Here is a 14859-nt window from a genome sequence, read left to right as displayed (position 1 = left end):
CCTGGTGCTGCTCATGCCACAGAGCATTACTATAATGCAATTAGCACGCTGCAGCCTGAGCCCAGCTCCTGCACATTGTCAGCAGCACGTTCAAAGCAAGGTTAAAGGGAAATGCTTCTAGGGCAAAGTTTACTGTGGCAATGGTGTCACAGCTCACTGATGGTAGCCGGCCTCAGTGATGAGAGGGAAAGATCCAGAAGCCTACAGTGACTTGGAAGACTCCAGGACTCATTTTCCTCCTTCCAGAGAAAAAATGATTGGATATCAGATCCAGCCCAGGTCACAGAGACTGCAGATACGTGAGCTTGTACCTAACTTTGGAAGCTTTGAAAAGTCCTTTTTATTTAGCAGCAGCATCTACCCTGAACAGCAAATACCCACATATAAGAATAAAAATACTTTTATTTATCTTCAGAATTTTATAATCAGCATAGTCATTACAATGCTAAAAAAGCTATTAGGGTGACTAAAAATCTTCCATAGCTGTAGTTTTAGCACTGAAAAAGCCTTTGATCCACATAAAACAAAAGCTCATTAGCAGGGAATACCTGCTCACAGAAGAGACTTTCAGAAAGCAAATACTCTGGCATGGCTTTCAGAAACATCAGATGTACAAAAAAGAAATCATCCCAAATGATGTTGCTGTAAACAAAGACAAATAAAACTTCAACTTTGTCCTTTCTGTGCAGTCTGGAACCATAAGGACATAAGGGAAAGGACAAGGAATGTCAAAATTATTTGGAATAGGTAATGATAAAACAAGTATTTCTACCAATGATAAATAACTAGATTATGAAATTTGGAATCAAAGTACAGATGCTCCCACTGGATTTTAAAAGGGTATATAAAGCTTTAGCTTTTTTCCTTGATTGCATATCATAAGTAGAGTTCCATTTCTGAGGATATTGATCAAGCACTGTGAAGGTAACCTCAGCAAAAAAAAAAACAAGGTTTCATTTGCAGTTATAACCATACTTCTCATTCTCAGATATCACAAAGGAGAGCATCATAGTACAGAAATTTGAAGGGCAGAGCCTGACATTCACACTCTACAGAGGAAGAGTCTTCTCACTGTGATGTGGATACCAACACCTTTCCCAGGAAAGCTGGAGAGGGGCTGCAATTGCTCCTCTTCCTGTTGGCCAGAATCATGTAGTAGGGTGCTAGGACCATGTGTAGGCTGTCTACCTGGCCAGGGCTCCCAAAGGACTTCATCCTGGGGTGAAAAGGGCTTAGGTGCAAAATGCCTGAGGCAGTTGATGGGGGTTCCCTTTCACCAAACAGCACAAGCCTTCTCACACCTGCACACAGTAGGAAGAGAGAGGCTCTCTGGGCTGCTGCTCAATGTATTAGCTTCCAGTTCTGACTCACCTTTCAAGTCCTCCTTTTTCATGGACTGTAGAAGAACATTGGAGGAAAACCCTTTGGAAGCTAGATTTTACTATTAACACATTCCCATTACCAACATGCTAAGTTTGCACAGAGGGTTGACTAAATGACTTGTGTTCAAAAGTTTTCTAAGAAAATTCTTGCCTCTGGCATCTCAAGCTACCATGCAGGACAAGCAGGTATTTTCCAGCTTGCTCTTCTAGACTTGAAAAGTCTGTATTTGGGTTTACAACCCTGGTCCCATCTTAAGATTTGATATTACATGTCTAACAACCAGATCAGAGAAAATCTGTAAGTAAGTAGGAAATTACACTGCAGTTCTCTGATTTGTTCCTATGCTTCTGCCAAAAGCTTTTGGTGCTGATTCTGCCACCTTTTCTTTTATGCACAGTTTAACTTGATACCCACCTAGCTATTTGAAGGAAAGAAGTAATCAGCTGATTCTTAAATTTCTCATTCCCAGTAAATACTCTGAAATTCATTTGAGCAGTGGATTTTGAAGTCAATTTCTATAAATCTTCATCTATAAAGATACTTTAAAAACTCCGTGAAAATATTTATTGTTTCTTTTATTCATGCAAGTGACTTGAACCACTCAGATTCCCCATATAGTGAAAAGACAATTCTGTACATCCATGCAAGAACTGTGTTAGAGAGGACAAACTTGCTGGCTTTGCATGCCAACCATATTATTTTTACAGTACGGTTGGTCTTTGAGTCCCTGTTGAAAAAGGGTGGAGGATTCAACAGAAACAGAGGAGTAGTGCCTGAGTAAGGAAGGAACCTGCTGCTTTGCCTCCTACCTGTCCTCTGAACTTCCTGCAGGGATTGTCAGTCTGTATTGTGAAAATCTGTCCACTAAGGATGTCTTTCTCAGGTTTGCTCCTATTTACCAAGCATTCCCTTCACAAACATGTCTGCTGGTCCACTTTTCCAGCTATTTTGCCTTAAAAGAAATATTAATTAATACGGAAACAAGTCAAACTCACCTCTTCCAGTGAAGCACAATGCAAAGATCTCCTTTGATGTGATATTAACCTCTGCTATTAACACTGCCAGTAGGTAGGAGACTGCTTTAAGTCAAACAGAATCTCTAGGCTTGCCTTACCTCTGCTTTCAAGTACCACTTTGGAACTTCAGGAGCCATGATCAAAAACAGGTCAGCAACTCCCTTGCCTTCATACCCCTAATTTCTGTCCTTGGGCACATCCTTAGTTTTGTAAAATCCTGAGATGACCAGCTCAGTGTAAAGACCATTTTTTGTTAAGTTAATCAGAAGCCAAATACCACCTCTAGCTGTTCATGCTGCTCCACCCCAACAGTTATCAGCTTACAGAGCAAGGCTGAGCAGGAAGCAGAGAACATGGAGTGGTCCACCAACAGCAGAGTACCTTGGCTGCTTGAAGCTACTGAATGCTCTTGGCAAACAATAAAAAGGCCTCAGAAGAGTGACTCAGGCCTTCCAAGGGGGAAAAGTGAGCCTGGATGAGATCAAACAACACCAGTAAGAAAGACTATTAGTCCAGGAGATGGAGAAGGCAGAGAAGTGCATCTGGAAGAGGCATCACTGATAGGCAGTATGTTGGTCTCAGCATGCCTCCAAGGCCCTCAGTGGAAAGGCAGGGCCTGCATCCAGGGAAACTGGTTGCATATGTAGTTGGGGACATGGGCAGTGAGCCAGCAATTCTTAAAACTGCAAGCAGTGTGTACATGTGTAGGAGATACACTTGAAACCAAGCATCTTGAGAACTGTTAAACACAGTCCCAGGATATTCAGTTTTTGAGAGGTTTTTCTGGCTTCCTTATACCACATAAACTCCTTGGTCATTTAAAATTCAAACAAGCAGACGTGAAGAACTTGCAATGTTCTCTAACACTGCTGCTCCTAGTTGAAACCTTTAATAAAAATACTGTTATCTTTTTCTAAAAGCAGTGCTGCAGATATTTAAAAAGGGAATACCTCAGGTTGTGTTACCTGAATGGCATTTTCATCCATTTCAATACTATTTTCCCTATGCACTGATAAGAATGTCTAAATAAATAGGTATTTGTACAATGAAAAGATCTAAGATGATTCTAATAATTGCTAAATCTCCAGGCATTAGAGATTTAGCCATTTTAATGTCATCACCTGCTATCAGACATCCTACATGGCCATGGTATTTGCATTTAGGCAATCCTAGTTTTTTAGGGTCTGTTCCAGTTCCTTTTATGGTTGGGCAAGCACCCACATTTTTGGTGGGATACAATAATCAAGATTAGTGGGCTAAAAAATAACAACATGCAAAGTCAATGCTCACCCAGACATGCTTTGTTGTGCATGAGTGACCTTAATACCCTGTACATCCCCAGTGCTGGCCTGTGCATGTCAGGAAGCTGTCAGAGCTTTGTTTCAGGCAATCAGCAGCAGGAGCTGGGATTGCAGGAGCAGCTTACAGCAAAGCTATCTAAATGCTCAGGGAAGAAAGTCATTACAGATTATCTTTAACGTACTTGAAAAATAAATTCGTACCTTTATCTCAACGATACAGGGAGAGAAATGTTCTGCTTATTAGCATAATAATCATCAGAGGAGTGCCTTCTTGCTCATCTTGCTTGTTTATATCACTCAAGTATCTTGTAGTCTCAAGGATGCACATTTTTAGCTTGATTTTTCTGTCCTGTAGGTTTTGCTTTACACATTGCATATTAAAAACCCAGTCATTACTTCTTTTTCCTGCACAAAACATATCAGAGCTTTATCACTGCAAACTGCAGCACCCAGCACCCACAGCAAAAGCAGCACCAGCCTACACCTCATCCCCTGAATTATTGGTGATCCCTCAAAAGCAGCACCACATCTCCTGAATTGTTGGTGATCTCTCAATGGCAACGTTGCAGGCTGTTGGCCTAACCTAAGCAGGAAGGTTGGGCATGTGTGGATTAAAATGAAAGCACTTAGCAAAAGTGTGTGTTTTTACAGAGCAGGATGCCTATCCACGCTAGTAAAGTTAAAAAATAAACCACCTTTCTTTGACAACAGAAGGGATTCATTTTGGTGATAAAAAACTAGCTAGGATCTTCATTTTTTCCCTTTTCTAGTCATAAATAAAAGCCCCAGTCTTGGGCCAAAATAAATACTATAGAAACTTAATTATTATTAATAATTATTTAATAGTTACTTAACTACTTAACTCCTGTTGTTGGGGAAGATGAAATAGCAAGGCCCTATAAATATGATGGCCTGGCAAAAGAATCAGAGAATACAGATATCGAGATGAAAACGAGGTTTGAAATACCAAACCTTAATCACTGAGCATCTCGAAAACAATAATGCAGCCAAGCTGGAAACAATCCCCCCTTCTGATAGATCCTAAGGTCAAATGGAATGTTCTGTATCACCCCCCAATGTGTGGTTCATCCCATACCTGTAACCCTCCCCTGAAGTATCAGGTATCTGTAACTCCATTGGCCCAAGTCCTGTCCCAGCCCACCTTGAAGCCCCCTGATAAGGTGTGGCCGAGGGACCGGACGCTCTCTTGGACCCTCCTGCTGGGACACCCACCTGGCACCATCTCTCTCTCTCTCTCTCTCTCTCCCTCCCCCCGCTCTCCCTGGGCCTGCCATGAGTTGCGGCTAGCAACTCCAAGCAGGGCCTTTCATCCTTTACAATAAACCCTATGCTCTAAAGACCGGGCCTCAGAGATCCTTCGTCACCACCCATCCAAACCGTCCTGGAGTCCAGCAGTCCCCGCACTGTTTAACTCTTTAAGCACTTATAGATGGCTAATTATTTAAGATGGATATAGGCACTTCAAATTAAAACACAAGTTTTGTACACTGATGCAGACTGTCAAAAAAAGGAAAAAAACCCTCAAAAATCATTGCTACGTTACAGTAAGAGGGCTTTTGAGCATATGAATACAGGATTAACCAGGGGAACAATAACTGTGCGTACATCTTCCACTCGAACAATTCTCACTTTTCCTGCAAAGCTTTTTCAGATAAAGTCATGGTATATGATGTTATTCTAAACTGTGGGAAAAACCAAACAAAATAAAATAACCTGTCCTTTGAACATTCTTATTGCAATTTAATCCTCTTCTAAGGTGCTCCTCTAGCTTGACAGGATTTAAAATCCTCTCTGTTTCAGATGTTCTCATAACCCCTCTGCTGTAAGGGAGCTCAGTAGCAGGTTTAGCAGCTCAGCACTCCAAAACCACTCTGAAGAGCTGGTGGCCTAATAAAAAAAAAAAAAGGGTAAAGGGTTCCAGTGCAGCGAAGGTATTTATCCCAGACAAATTTATTCACATCTCTTGTTCCCACATCCAAATTTCATTTAATTGTCTTATCTCACACTCTTCTGCTTGTTGCAAGCACATCGAAAACACCCAATGTCTTTAGTACAGCTCTCCTTCTCCAACATAAGACATCACCTTGATTTCAACATTCTAATGAAGACCTTGCAAAGAATTACCTTGACAGAACCATCTTGCTTCCAGAACGCACAGTGTCCATTTAATAATCTTGGCAAAAGTAAAGTAAAACTAGTTTCAGATTTGTGTCCTAAATCTGCTGCCAACTTTGGAAATACATGCACTAGTTTTAGAGAAATCAGGCATCTGATTATAAAAAGGTAGAAGTAAAGCCTCTCAAGAGTACCACACCTGCAATTCTCAAAACTGGAACTACATTTTTTTTATGAAAAAAAACTGATACAGATGAAACACTTGTGGAGCTGGTACCTTTACCTGCACAGCCTGAGGACATCGACCCTTCGAAACAGAGCTTTGCAATACAGATGAGACACCTAAGCAGTTACTTTAATAAATAATAGGGTTGGACATGGGACTAAAAACAACAAATAAAGCTCTCCCTTTGATCTTTCTAAAATAGTTAATGAAATATCCCAAAAGTGAGTGACAAAACCACTACAAAACTGAACTTCAAAGACAGCCCTTTTCTCCAATTATCAAAAAAACTAACTTGAGCTAAACTTAGTTACTTTTATTCAGAATGAGTAACTCTACTGTGTGTTGACAGTCCCATAACCTTGTTACTTTAATAGCTGAGCTAGATTTACATTTCGCAAATTTCCCACTTCCTTCAAAAAAAGAGGAAGAAAATGGTAGGGACTTAGCAACAGATGTATTATAAACATAGTAGTACAAAACCCACTCTACATTTGCAGCCTGCTGTCCCTCAGCTAAGTCAATACTTTTTAAAGTTTTCTTAAAAATTTTAATAGCTTTCAAACAATAATAATAGCCACTCTAAAAATGTTCTGTGCTTATACTTACAGAAATTTTGTAGGAAATAATGTTCAAAGAGATCTGGCTTCATTGTAATATTAATTTAATAGCTAATGTGCATTATTCACATTGAAATGCAAATACATGTGATACTAGTCCAACATGCAGCTGCTTAGAAAGATGCATTCATGCATCTTATGCCACTTTGAACCACTAATGTTAGATCTGTTGATCTAGTATGTTCTCTTTCAAGGGAAGGCAGGAACATTTAAAGTCTTTTGGCCATCTCTCAGATTTTGTTGCATAGGAAAAAGCCTTCTGTGCAGCCTGCTGTTTCTAACACATGTCGATGCAAACACAGTTGTTTTTCCATTCTTCAGGGATTCTTCTTCTTGCTTTTCTGTTCTTCCTTAAGGTCTTTTACATTACATCTGGATGCCAATGCTGTTAACATTTCCCCTGTCGTCAAGTGGGCTCCTTTCATTATCAGTCGATCTCCATCAGCTATAAATGAAGAAAACCCTGAGAAGTCACAAAGTGACAACTACTCTGGTGTGCAGTTGTTTTGTACATATAAATCCAACTACAGTTCACCTTGTCTGATTAGAAAGTGCTCCAGCTACCAAGGAACCTGACTATGCACCACTACCAAACAAACATATCAAACTGCACACAAAATGCATTTCATTTTCACTTCTGCACTGCATTGTTGAAAAATCTGAAGCATTTCTCTAGGTATGTCTATAGTAAGAACACATTTGATAAGAACAGCTCATACTCTGTCCCCAAAGTCATCTCACAAAAGGCAAAGAAGGCATTGGAAGGCACAATTTCCACACATGGCTAAGCATCTTAGTAGCCTGTTGTCTGTGGTCCATTTAATGTGCTTCTTCAGCTGAAAAAACAAATTGGTTCACACAATCCTGTGGTTATAATGCAAAATATAGGAAGCACTAGAATTTCTAGAATTCTGAAAGAATTTATTTTAAAACAGGCAGGGAGCAGTAGAATGTGAATATTACCCAAATTAATTATTTTGCAAGATTTGCAAATACAAAACCGATAGCCAAACCCATATAGTGAAATACCGTGCCTGGCATCCACATTCCAGCCTCATTTTTGCCAACTACAAGGGCTACAAACACTTCACTGGAGAAAATTCGGCTTTTAAAATATGAAGAGTTTAGAGGTGTCTTGGCATTAATGAGATAAACTGGTTTGGGTTTACACTGTGAAAAAACATAGAACTTTACTGCTTTTGTCTTAATACATGTCAAGGAAGAGAAAGACAAAGGCATGGGGGAGAGAGAGAGACAAGCAATGTTAACACTGAAATAGGTAGACTTTCCTTAGCAAAACAAAGATCATTGAACACTTTTGACATTTCCATCAATTCACTAAAAATATGGAAGTTTAAAGATAAGAAGGTAGCAAAAATCAATATTAATGAAAACTTTAATGGGCTACATGACATATTGGTCCATTACAGCACAGCAGGAAAGAAGATGCAGCCAGAGAAAAGGACAAAAGCAGATTAGAGCCATCTGTTCATAGCCTGGAATCTGGGACGCTTCCAGAACTGATGAAATTTCCACCACCAATTCCCTGCCTGCTCCCTATACCCTCAAAGGAAACCAAGAAATTTGTTGTACATAGTTGACCTCATTCTGCAGGTCCATCTGCACATGCATAGCCTCACCCATCTGAGCAGTTCCTTCAAATTAGTTACTCAGTTGCATAAGCAACTAAAGGTATTCAACCTTCTGTTCTCAAAACTGAGATGCCTCCACCACAGGTAATATAAAAAAATCATGGAAAGCAAATAGATTATTATATAAAAACAGAGGTACATTTACTTTCCTGGAATTGTACCTGGCTGCAAAGTCATACAAGTACATGACTACAGAAGTACACTTGGCTCCAATGTTGTCAGTGGCTGGATCTAAGATGCCTTAGGTCTAGCAATAGTAGAGACATAGATACACATTTATCTACACATCAGGCTGTTAGTGACACCCTCCTTCTTTTTTCCTCCCAGCTGCTCAACATGTAGTTATGGACCAGAGCCAAAAAAAAATCAGAGTTAAAAAAGGATAAAATATAGAATACATTAACATTGTAACAACACAAACCCAGAGATTTTTGTTTGTTTTAAAACAAGCTCCTTACCAAACGTAACATCTACAACTGGTTCAGATCCATCATGTCTCACATCAGCAGTCACTTCACAGTTTGTATTAGTAGCTTGGACTTTTTTATGGTAAATACTTTGGAGAAATTTTCTGAAAATATATTAAAATATATTAAGTATGTTGTAGACAGAAATTAAAGTGAACACACTTCTAAAATTAATTTGCACATCTTGATATTGCTGGGCAACAAAGTATAAACAAAATAGGATTTGTACTTAAGTTCAGACAGGTACTTCTTATGAGAGAATCACTCTTAAAATCCAAAAATTCAAATTAAGTATATATTCCTTATATACTAACATGTAAAAAAGCATACCAAAGAACTGTGTAAAACTTCAGTGAATACACTTTCTGTGTATCTCTTAGCTAGACTAGTAACAATAATAAAAAACAAACAGCAAAGGCATTTTCATTTTTCTTTATACATCATTTGCTTGCCAATGTTTTCTTGTTTGGGTTTGAGACAGCATTTATTTATATGACATCTTTGGTCTCCTGTAGATTTCTGAAATACGTGACAGCTACTTTAAGCTGCTATTCTGGCAGTTTAAAAATATTCTAAATTAAGCTGTGTTACTAAATTCACTTTAAAAGTAGGTGTGCCTGTAAAGTCATTGCAAAACGGCATTTTGGAATTGTTTGGTGCAGAACCTACACCGCTGGAGAGGCACAATCCCTTAAATTTCTCCAACAATTCATTATCGGGACGGAGGAGCTGCTGTTGCCCCGCTTCCCCGTTACCAGCAGCCGGAGCGGTTACCTGCCTTCACTACAGGCTCGGGCACTGCGCGGCTCAGCACTGTGCCGAAGTTCAGGGCACACGCCGATAGAAGGGGCGCGGGGCTGGGCACGGCCCCCGGGGACAGCAGCCCGGAATGACCCCGGGCTGCCTCAAGCCGGGCGGCGCCCGCCGGGAGACGCCACAACGCGCCAGCCGGCAGGCCGCACGGAGGGCGTACGGAGGGCGCCGGGGCGTCTACAGACATGGAACCCGGACAGAACGGGCCGGGACCAGGGCCGCCCCCGCAGCCCCCTCACCTGGTGCTCTCCACGTTGGGCTCGAAGGGGCAGAACCGGACCACGATACTCTTCACCGGCCGCAGCACCAGGTTCACCTTGGACGCCATCTTCTCCCCGCCCCCTACTACAGCTCCCAGCAGCCCCCGCGCAGGGCGCTCGGCGGCGGCGGCCGCGCCGGTCCGTCCCACGGGCACCTGGGAACTGTAGTCCGTGCCGCGGCCGTGGGGGCGGGGTCCCGCGGGTGGGCCCCCTTCGCTGGGGCGGCTGCTGGCCCCACGAGCTTCGTTTAGTGACCCGAGGTGCTCGGGGCCAGGCTCCTTCCTGTGTCAGAGAATCATGGGCTGGTTTGGCTTGGGAGTTTAAATTTTTTTTTTTTTTTAATGTAGTTCCAACCGCCCTCCCTGTGCAGGGGCACCTTTCACTAGACCAGGTTGCTCTAAGCTCCATCCAACCTGCCCTTGAACACCTCCAAGGATGAAGCATCAGCAATTTTCTCTGGACAACCTGCTCCAGTGCTTCACCACTCTCACAGCAAAGAATTTCTTCTTAACAGTCTAATCTAAACTTGCTCTCTGCCTGTTTGAAGCCATTCCCCCTTGTCCTGGCACAACATGCTCTTGTAAAAAGTCCTTCTTGTGCTTTCTTGTAGGTTCCTTTTGTTACTGGAAGGCAACAACAAGATCTCCCCCAGAGATTTATCTCCTCCAGGCTGAGCAACCATGACCCTCTCAGCCTTTCCTTGTAGGAGCAGAGCTCTGATCATATTCGTGGTCTTCCTCTGGACCTGCTCCAACAAGTTGATGTTTTTTGTGTACTGAGGACTCCAGAGCTGGATGCAGCAGTCCAGGTGGGTTTTCACAGGAGTGGAGTAGAGGGGAAAGATAAGGATCAGCTAAAGATAAATTAGAGGCAATGTTTTGCAATACATCAAGGAGGAGAGAGATTTGCAAGAGGCACTGCTGCTGGAAGTGAACACATTTGATCTTTCATTCATGACTGGTTATGTCCAGGAGCTGCTTCCCAGCCCTTGAATTAAGCCTGGAGAAGAGGAGGCTCAGGGGTGAGCTGACCACTCTCTACAGCTCCCTGAAAGGAGGGTGTAGCCAGGTGAGGATTGGCCTCCTCTCCCAGACAACTAGTGACAGGACAAGGGGACATAGTCTTAAGCTGCACCAGGGAAGGTTCAGGTTGGGCATTAGGAAGAAATTCTTCAAGAACTGGAATTGGAATGGGCTGCCCAGAGAGGTGGTGGAGTGACCATCCTGTTTAAGGAAAGAGGGGACGTGCCACTTGGTGCCACGTCGTAGCTGACAAGATGGGGTTTGGCTACAGGTTGGACTCGATGATCTCAGAGGTCTTCTCTCCAACCTGGTGGATTCTGAGTCTGTCTGGGTGGCGGTGTCGCCGCGTGTCCGGGTGCCACTAGATGGCAGAAAGATCCCTGGCAAATGGCTCTGCTGCACCGGGACCTTGCGAGGCTGGGGCGGCGTTCAAGCACGCGTTGTGAATTTCTGTGCAATATTCCACACAGACCCACGATCCCGACCTACGGGAACTGCATTAAGCATCCATCGTCTCTAGGAATGGGTAACCTGTTCTTAGAAGCTTATCTTTGTTTATTCCAAGTTACCTTCCTTAAAAAACTCACATAGTCATTCGTTAAAACCATTGGCTTCAGTGAGATTTGGAAAAGAAATTAACTAGCAAAACTAAGCACAATGGAGTCGATATAGTTGTATGTTTCAAGTTTTTATTCTCTCTCTCAAGAGAATAAAAAAAATTATATATATATATATATATATATATATATGTGTTATATATAGTGGTCTTCTGTTATGGAAAAAAAAAAACGGGAAAAATATATTATTGTGAGATATCTTTTAAAAGACTTAGCTGTAACCAATAAATAGCTGGTTTAAGTAGGAATTTTTCCTATATAGTAGGCTTAGACGCAGGGCCAGGTAAATAGAGTATTTTGCATTTGGAAGGCAAAAGGAAGTTATGAAATTTTAACATCTCGTTTTTCATTATAACACAAAGAGCTCAATGTATTCCATTTAAAATCTGTGGCAAAATTTCCATTGACTTCTATGGTAACACTGAAGGAATAACACCAGTAAATGACAGGGGAAGAAAGAACAATCACTGATTTTTCTAAGGGCTCAATTTTTCACACTGTTGGTACTGTGGCACTCACAGACTTAAAAACATGCATGACCAAAACAGTTTTATATTTGCTCTTATTGCATTTTGATCGTAATTTAAGAAGAATGTTTGGCTTACATTGCACAATTAAATTAAGTGAAAATTTTGTTTACTCCTTTCCACAGTCAGATCAGTTAATTTTTTTACTTTTATTGTCAGCAGTAAAATTTGCATCTTTCCCCTTAAGCCATCTGTTCAGAGTAATTGAAAACTAACTCTGATATTTCAAAGTATTTTTTAATTTTTTGAAGTCTGAGAGCTTCACAGTGACACCATACAACAGGTATCTGTTAACTGAAAGGCTCTGTGTTCTATTTCTCTCTTCAAAGAATAGTCTGTATCTGTGATATGAAATTCCTGCTCATCCCTACAAATAGGAATATCTCTTCCTTGGAGGCTACCCCTACTTGTGGACAACCAAGTCTTTCTCGACACCTACTCTAAATGCAATAGCTTTAGGTGACAATAATTCTGGTGAGAATGTGAACTTCTACAGCTACTAAATTAGATAAATGAGCAGCAAAGTGGCACAGCTATTTAAAAACAAAAACAAAAAAACCCCAAGCAAACAACAACAACAACAAAAAAACACCACACAACAAACCAAAACAAACAAGCAAACCCAAGCATTTCCTCATCTGCCTTTAAAACCAGGTGGTGGTAAAGCACAGTACATTGGACTACCCTCAGTTTATACCAGAGTAACTCCAACTGCCCTCTGCCATTTCAGGAAAACTGATAATTTATCTGTGTAAGACCTTGAATCAGTCTCTCCAGCCCCAGTAAGTAATCTAGGAACTCTCAAGTGTCTGCATTTGAGATTCTTCTTCAAGGATATCCTTAGGAGTCTGAATGATTCATGATTCTTATACCTAGTGATAATCACACACATTCCTAAAGCATGGTAACATGAAGAAGCATCAAAAGATACATTATTATAATGAAAAAAATTTAGTATTCCTTTCACTTGGTGGATCTTTTCTGTTATAAATACTGCCTCATCCCAAGTCTACAGACTTTAATGTCATAAGTTTCGCTGAAGTGTAGCCATGAGCCCATAAATGATTTATACCTAAGTACCATACACAGCAAGGAAAAACTGCAGCCATGCTTTTTACACTGTAGTTATGCAGAGAAAAGTTGCAGAAAAAAAGTTGTGCAGAAAAAGGTCTGTAGTATTAATTATACTAAGTAAATTTTCCTCTTTTCTCATTGGTCATTTCAGATCTTTTGGATCCTGGGAAGATTCTTCTGCTTTTCCTCCTGTTTCTTACTCAGCTACTTTCACGTTGCATTCTGTTTTCTGACTATAGAAAGGTCCACAGTTTCAGAACTCTCCGTGGTTTGGGCACGCCTGCTTTTAGCACCTTAGCTCTGCCTTTTGACTGCTCTTCAAATGCTGCATAAGAGAGGCTTCTCAAGGCTGCATTTCAGGTGTGGTGTAACACCTCCCTGTGTTTATTGGATTCTGGAGACTTGGATCCTTACCTCTGACTGTCCTCAGCTGATTGCCTCCTCTGCATCTTTATCCTTTTTCTGCTGAGTCTTTCTCTGAGCCTTGTCATAAACATCAATAGGCCTGGAATTTAGTAATCAAAATGTCACATCTACACATCTAGTTATAATGCTGTGTAGTCCAGGAAAAAAAATTAATGCTGCCTTCAGGGCAGTAGGCAGTGCTGAGGAGGAGTGAACCAACACAAAGCCAGCAGCCTGCCTCTTCTGCACCGAGGTGATGCTTCCAAATGACCACCCAGGAGAGGCTCTTTGGGAAAGATTGTGTGCTGGGCCTGACAGGAGAAGCAAATTATTTCTGGAAACAGAAAACCACTCTGACAGGTGCAATATCATGGAGCATATCTTCGAAAGAGCAATGGACAGAGAGACAGTCAAGATCACAAAGGACTTGCAGCAAGTCATTATAAAATACTAGTGCCACATTGAAGGACATGTTGGAATGAATTCCCTACCATACTGGAGGAACACTGCTTGTAGTCATAAAAAGATAAACCAGTCTGTGTTTTCTGTCTGGCTTTGTTTCTTCCTTTGAACTGAGTATTTTACACCATATGTCAGTCACTGAATTTTAAAAATATTTTCCCAAAGAGAAGAGCTGGTAAAGGTCCTTTATTCTCTGAAAATTGTGGAAGTCAAGCATAATTTCCTACTAAGAGTACAACAAATTTTGCATTTTATTTATAAACCAGCTAATAGTTGTATGCTGTTAATGTGGTTTTCAAAAATAAAAACAAAAAATAAAATCAACCAGCAAAGATGTCATTTACAATGAGCCTGCTTTATAATTAATTCTGAAATAATAACTCTGCGTATCAGTTCAGAAAAGCTCTTATGGGAGTGAATAAACAGATTCCCTAGTTGCTCTTTACTTCTCTGCAAACATGTATTTCTATTGCCTGAGGTTAACAACTGCCAGCAGAAATGTTTGCTAAAATGATATGCAGCATTTAACTGGCTGAGAACATACTGTGCCAATTCCTGATTTGTAACTTAATTTCTTGAGAATAATACCAAAAGCTTTATTTTGTACATTTTCTTCTCCGTCTACTAAATACTACATTAAATATCTGCAGTAATCCTTTGGATTTCTGTGTTGATTCAAAATATACACTTGTTTCAAACAATTTACTATTATTATCATAATAGTAAAAAGCACAAAGGTGAGCTGAAATGATAGTAACAACTCAAGGTTAGCACCTGAGTCCTTGAGGTCTGGGATCTGTTCTTGAAGCTCCAGGTAGATTTAATGTGTGTATTTTTACTTTAAGGGTGCTTGCACAGGTCACAGGCACAGTCCCATTTAA

General features: G+C 40.8%; 1 protein-coding gene and 1 long non-coding RNA gene across 3 annotated transcripts; one reads left to right on the top strand and one right to left on the bottom strand.

The window, feature by feature from the left end:
• Positions 1 to 6706: 6706 nt before the first annotated feature.
• Positions 6707 to 9967, bottom strand: MRPL53 (mitochondrial ribosomal protein L53). Of its 2 annotated transcripts, none has more exons than XM_053948830.1 (3): positions 9851 to 9967; positions 8790 to 8902; positions 6707 to 7124 (listed from the first exon to the last, which is right to left on the bottom strand). In XM_053948830.1, exons 1-3 carry the CDS (start codon positions 9937 to 9939, stop codon positions 6997 to 6999), a joined length of 330 nt encoding a protein of 109 aa, XP_053804805.1. In that variant the 5' UTR covers positions 9940 to 9967; the 3' UTR covers positions 6707 to 6996. The 2 variants fall into 2 exon arrangements, with proteins under 2 accessions (XP_053804805.1, XP_053804814.1); XM_053948839.1 differs by lacking the exon at positions 9851 to 9967 and adding an exon at positions 9468 to 9823.
• LOC128791306 (uncharacterized) lies at positions 9845 to 14557 on the top strand. Its single transcript, XR_008432022.1, has 3 exons — positions 9845 to 9921; positions 10482 to 10679; positions 13263 to 14557. It is a non-coding gene; the product is annotated as an uncharacterized LOC128791306 (long non-coding RNA).
• The last annotated feature ends 302 nt before the right edge of the window (positions 14558 to 14859 follow it).

This window comes from Vidua chalybeata, chromosome 1 (assembly GCF_026979565.1).
Source record: "Vidua chalybeata isolate OUT-0048 chromosome 1, bVidCha1 merged haplotype, whole genome shotgun sequence".
Lineage (NCBI taxonomy): Eukaryota > Metazoa > Chordata > Aves > Passeriformes > Viduidae > Vidua > Vidua chalybeata.
This window is presented reverse-complemented; position numbering and strand designations above follow the sequence as displayed.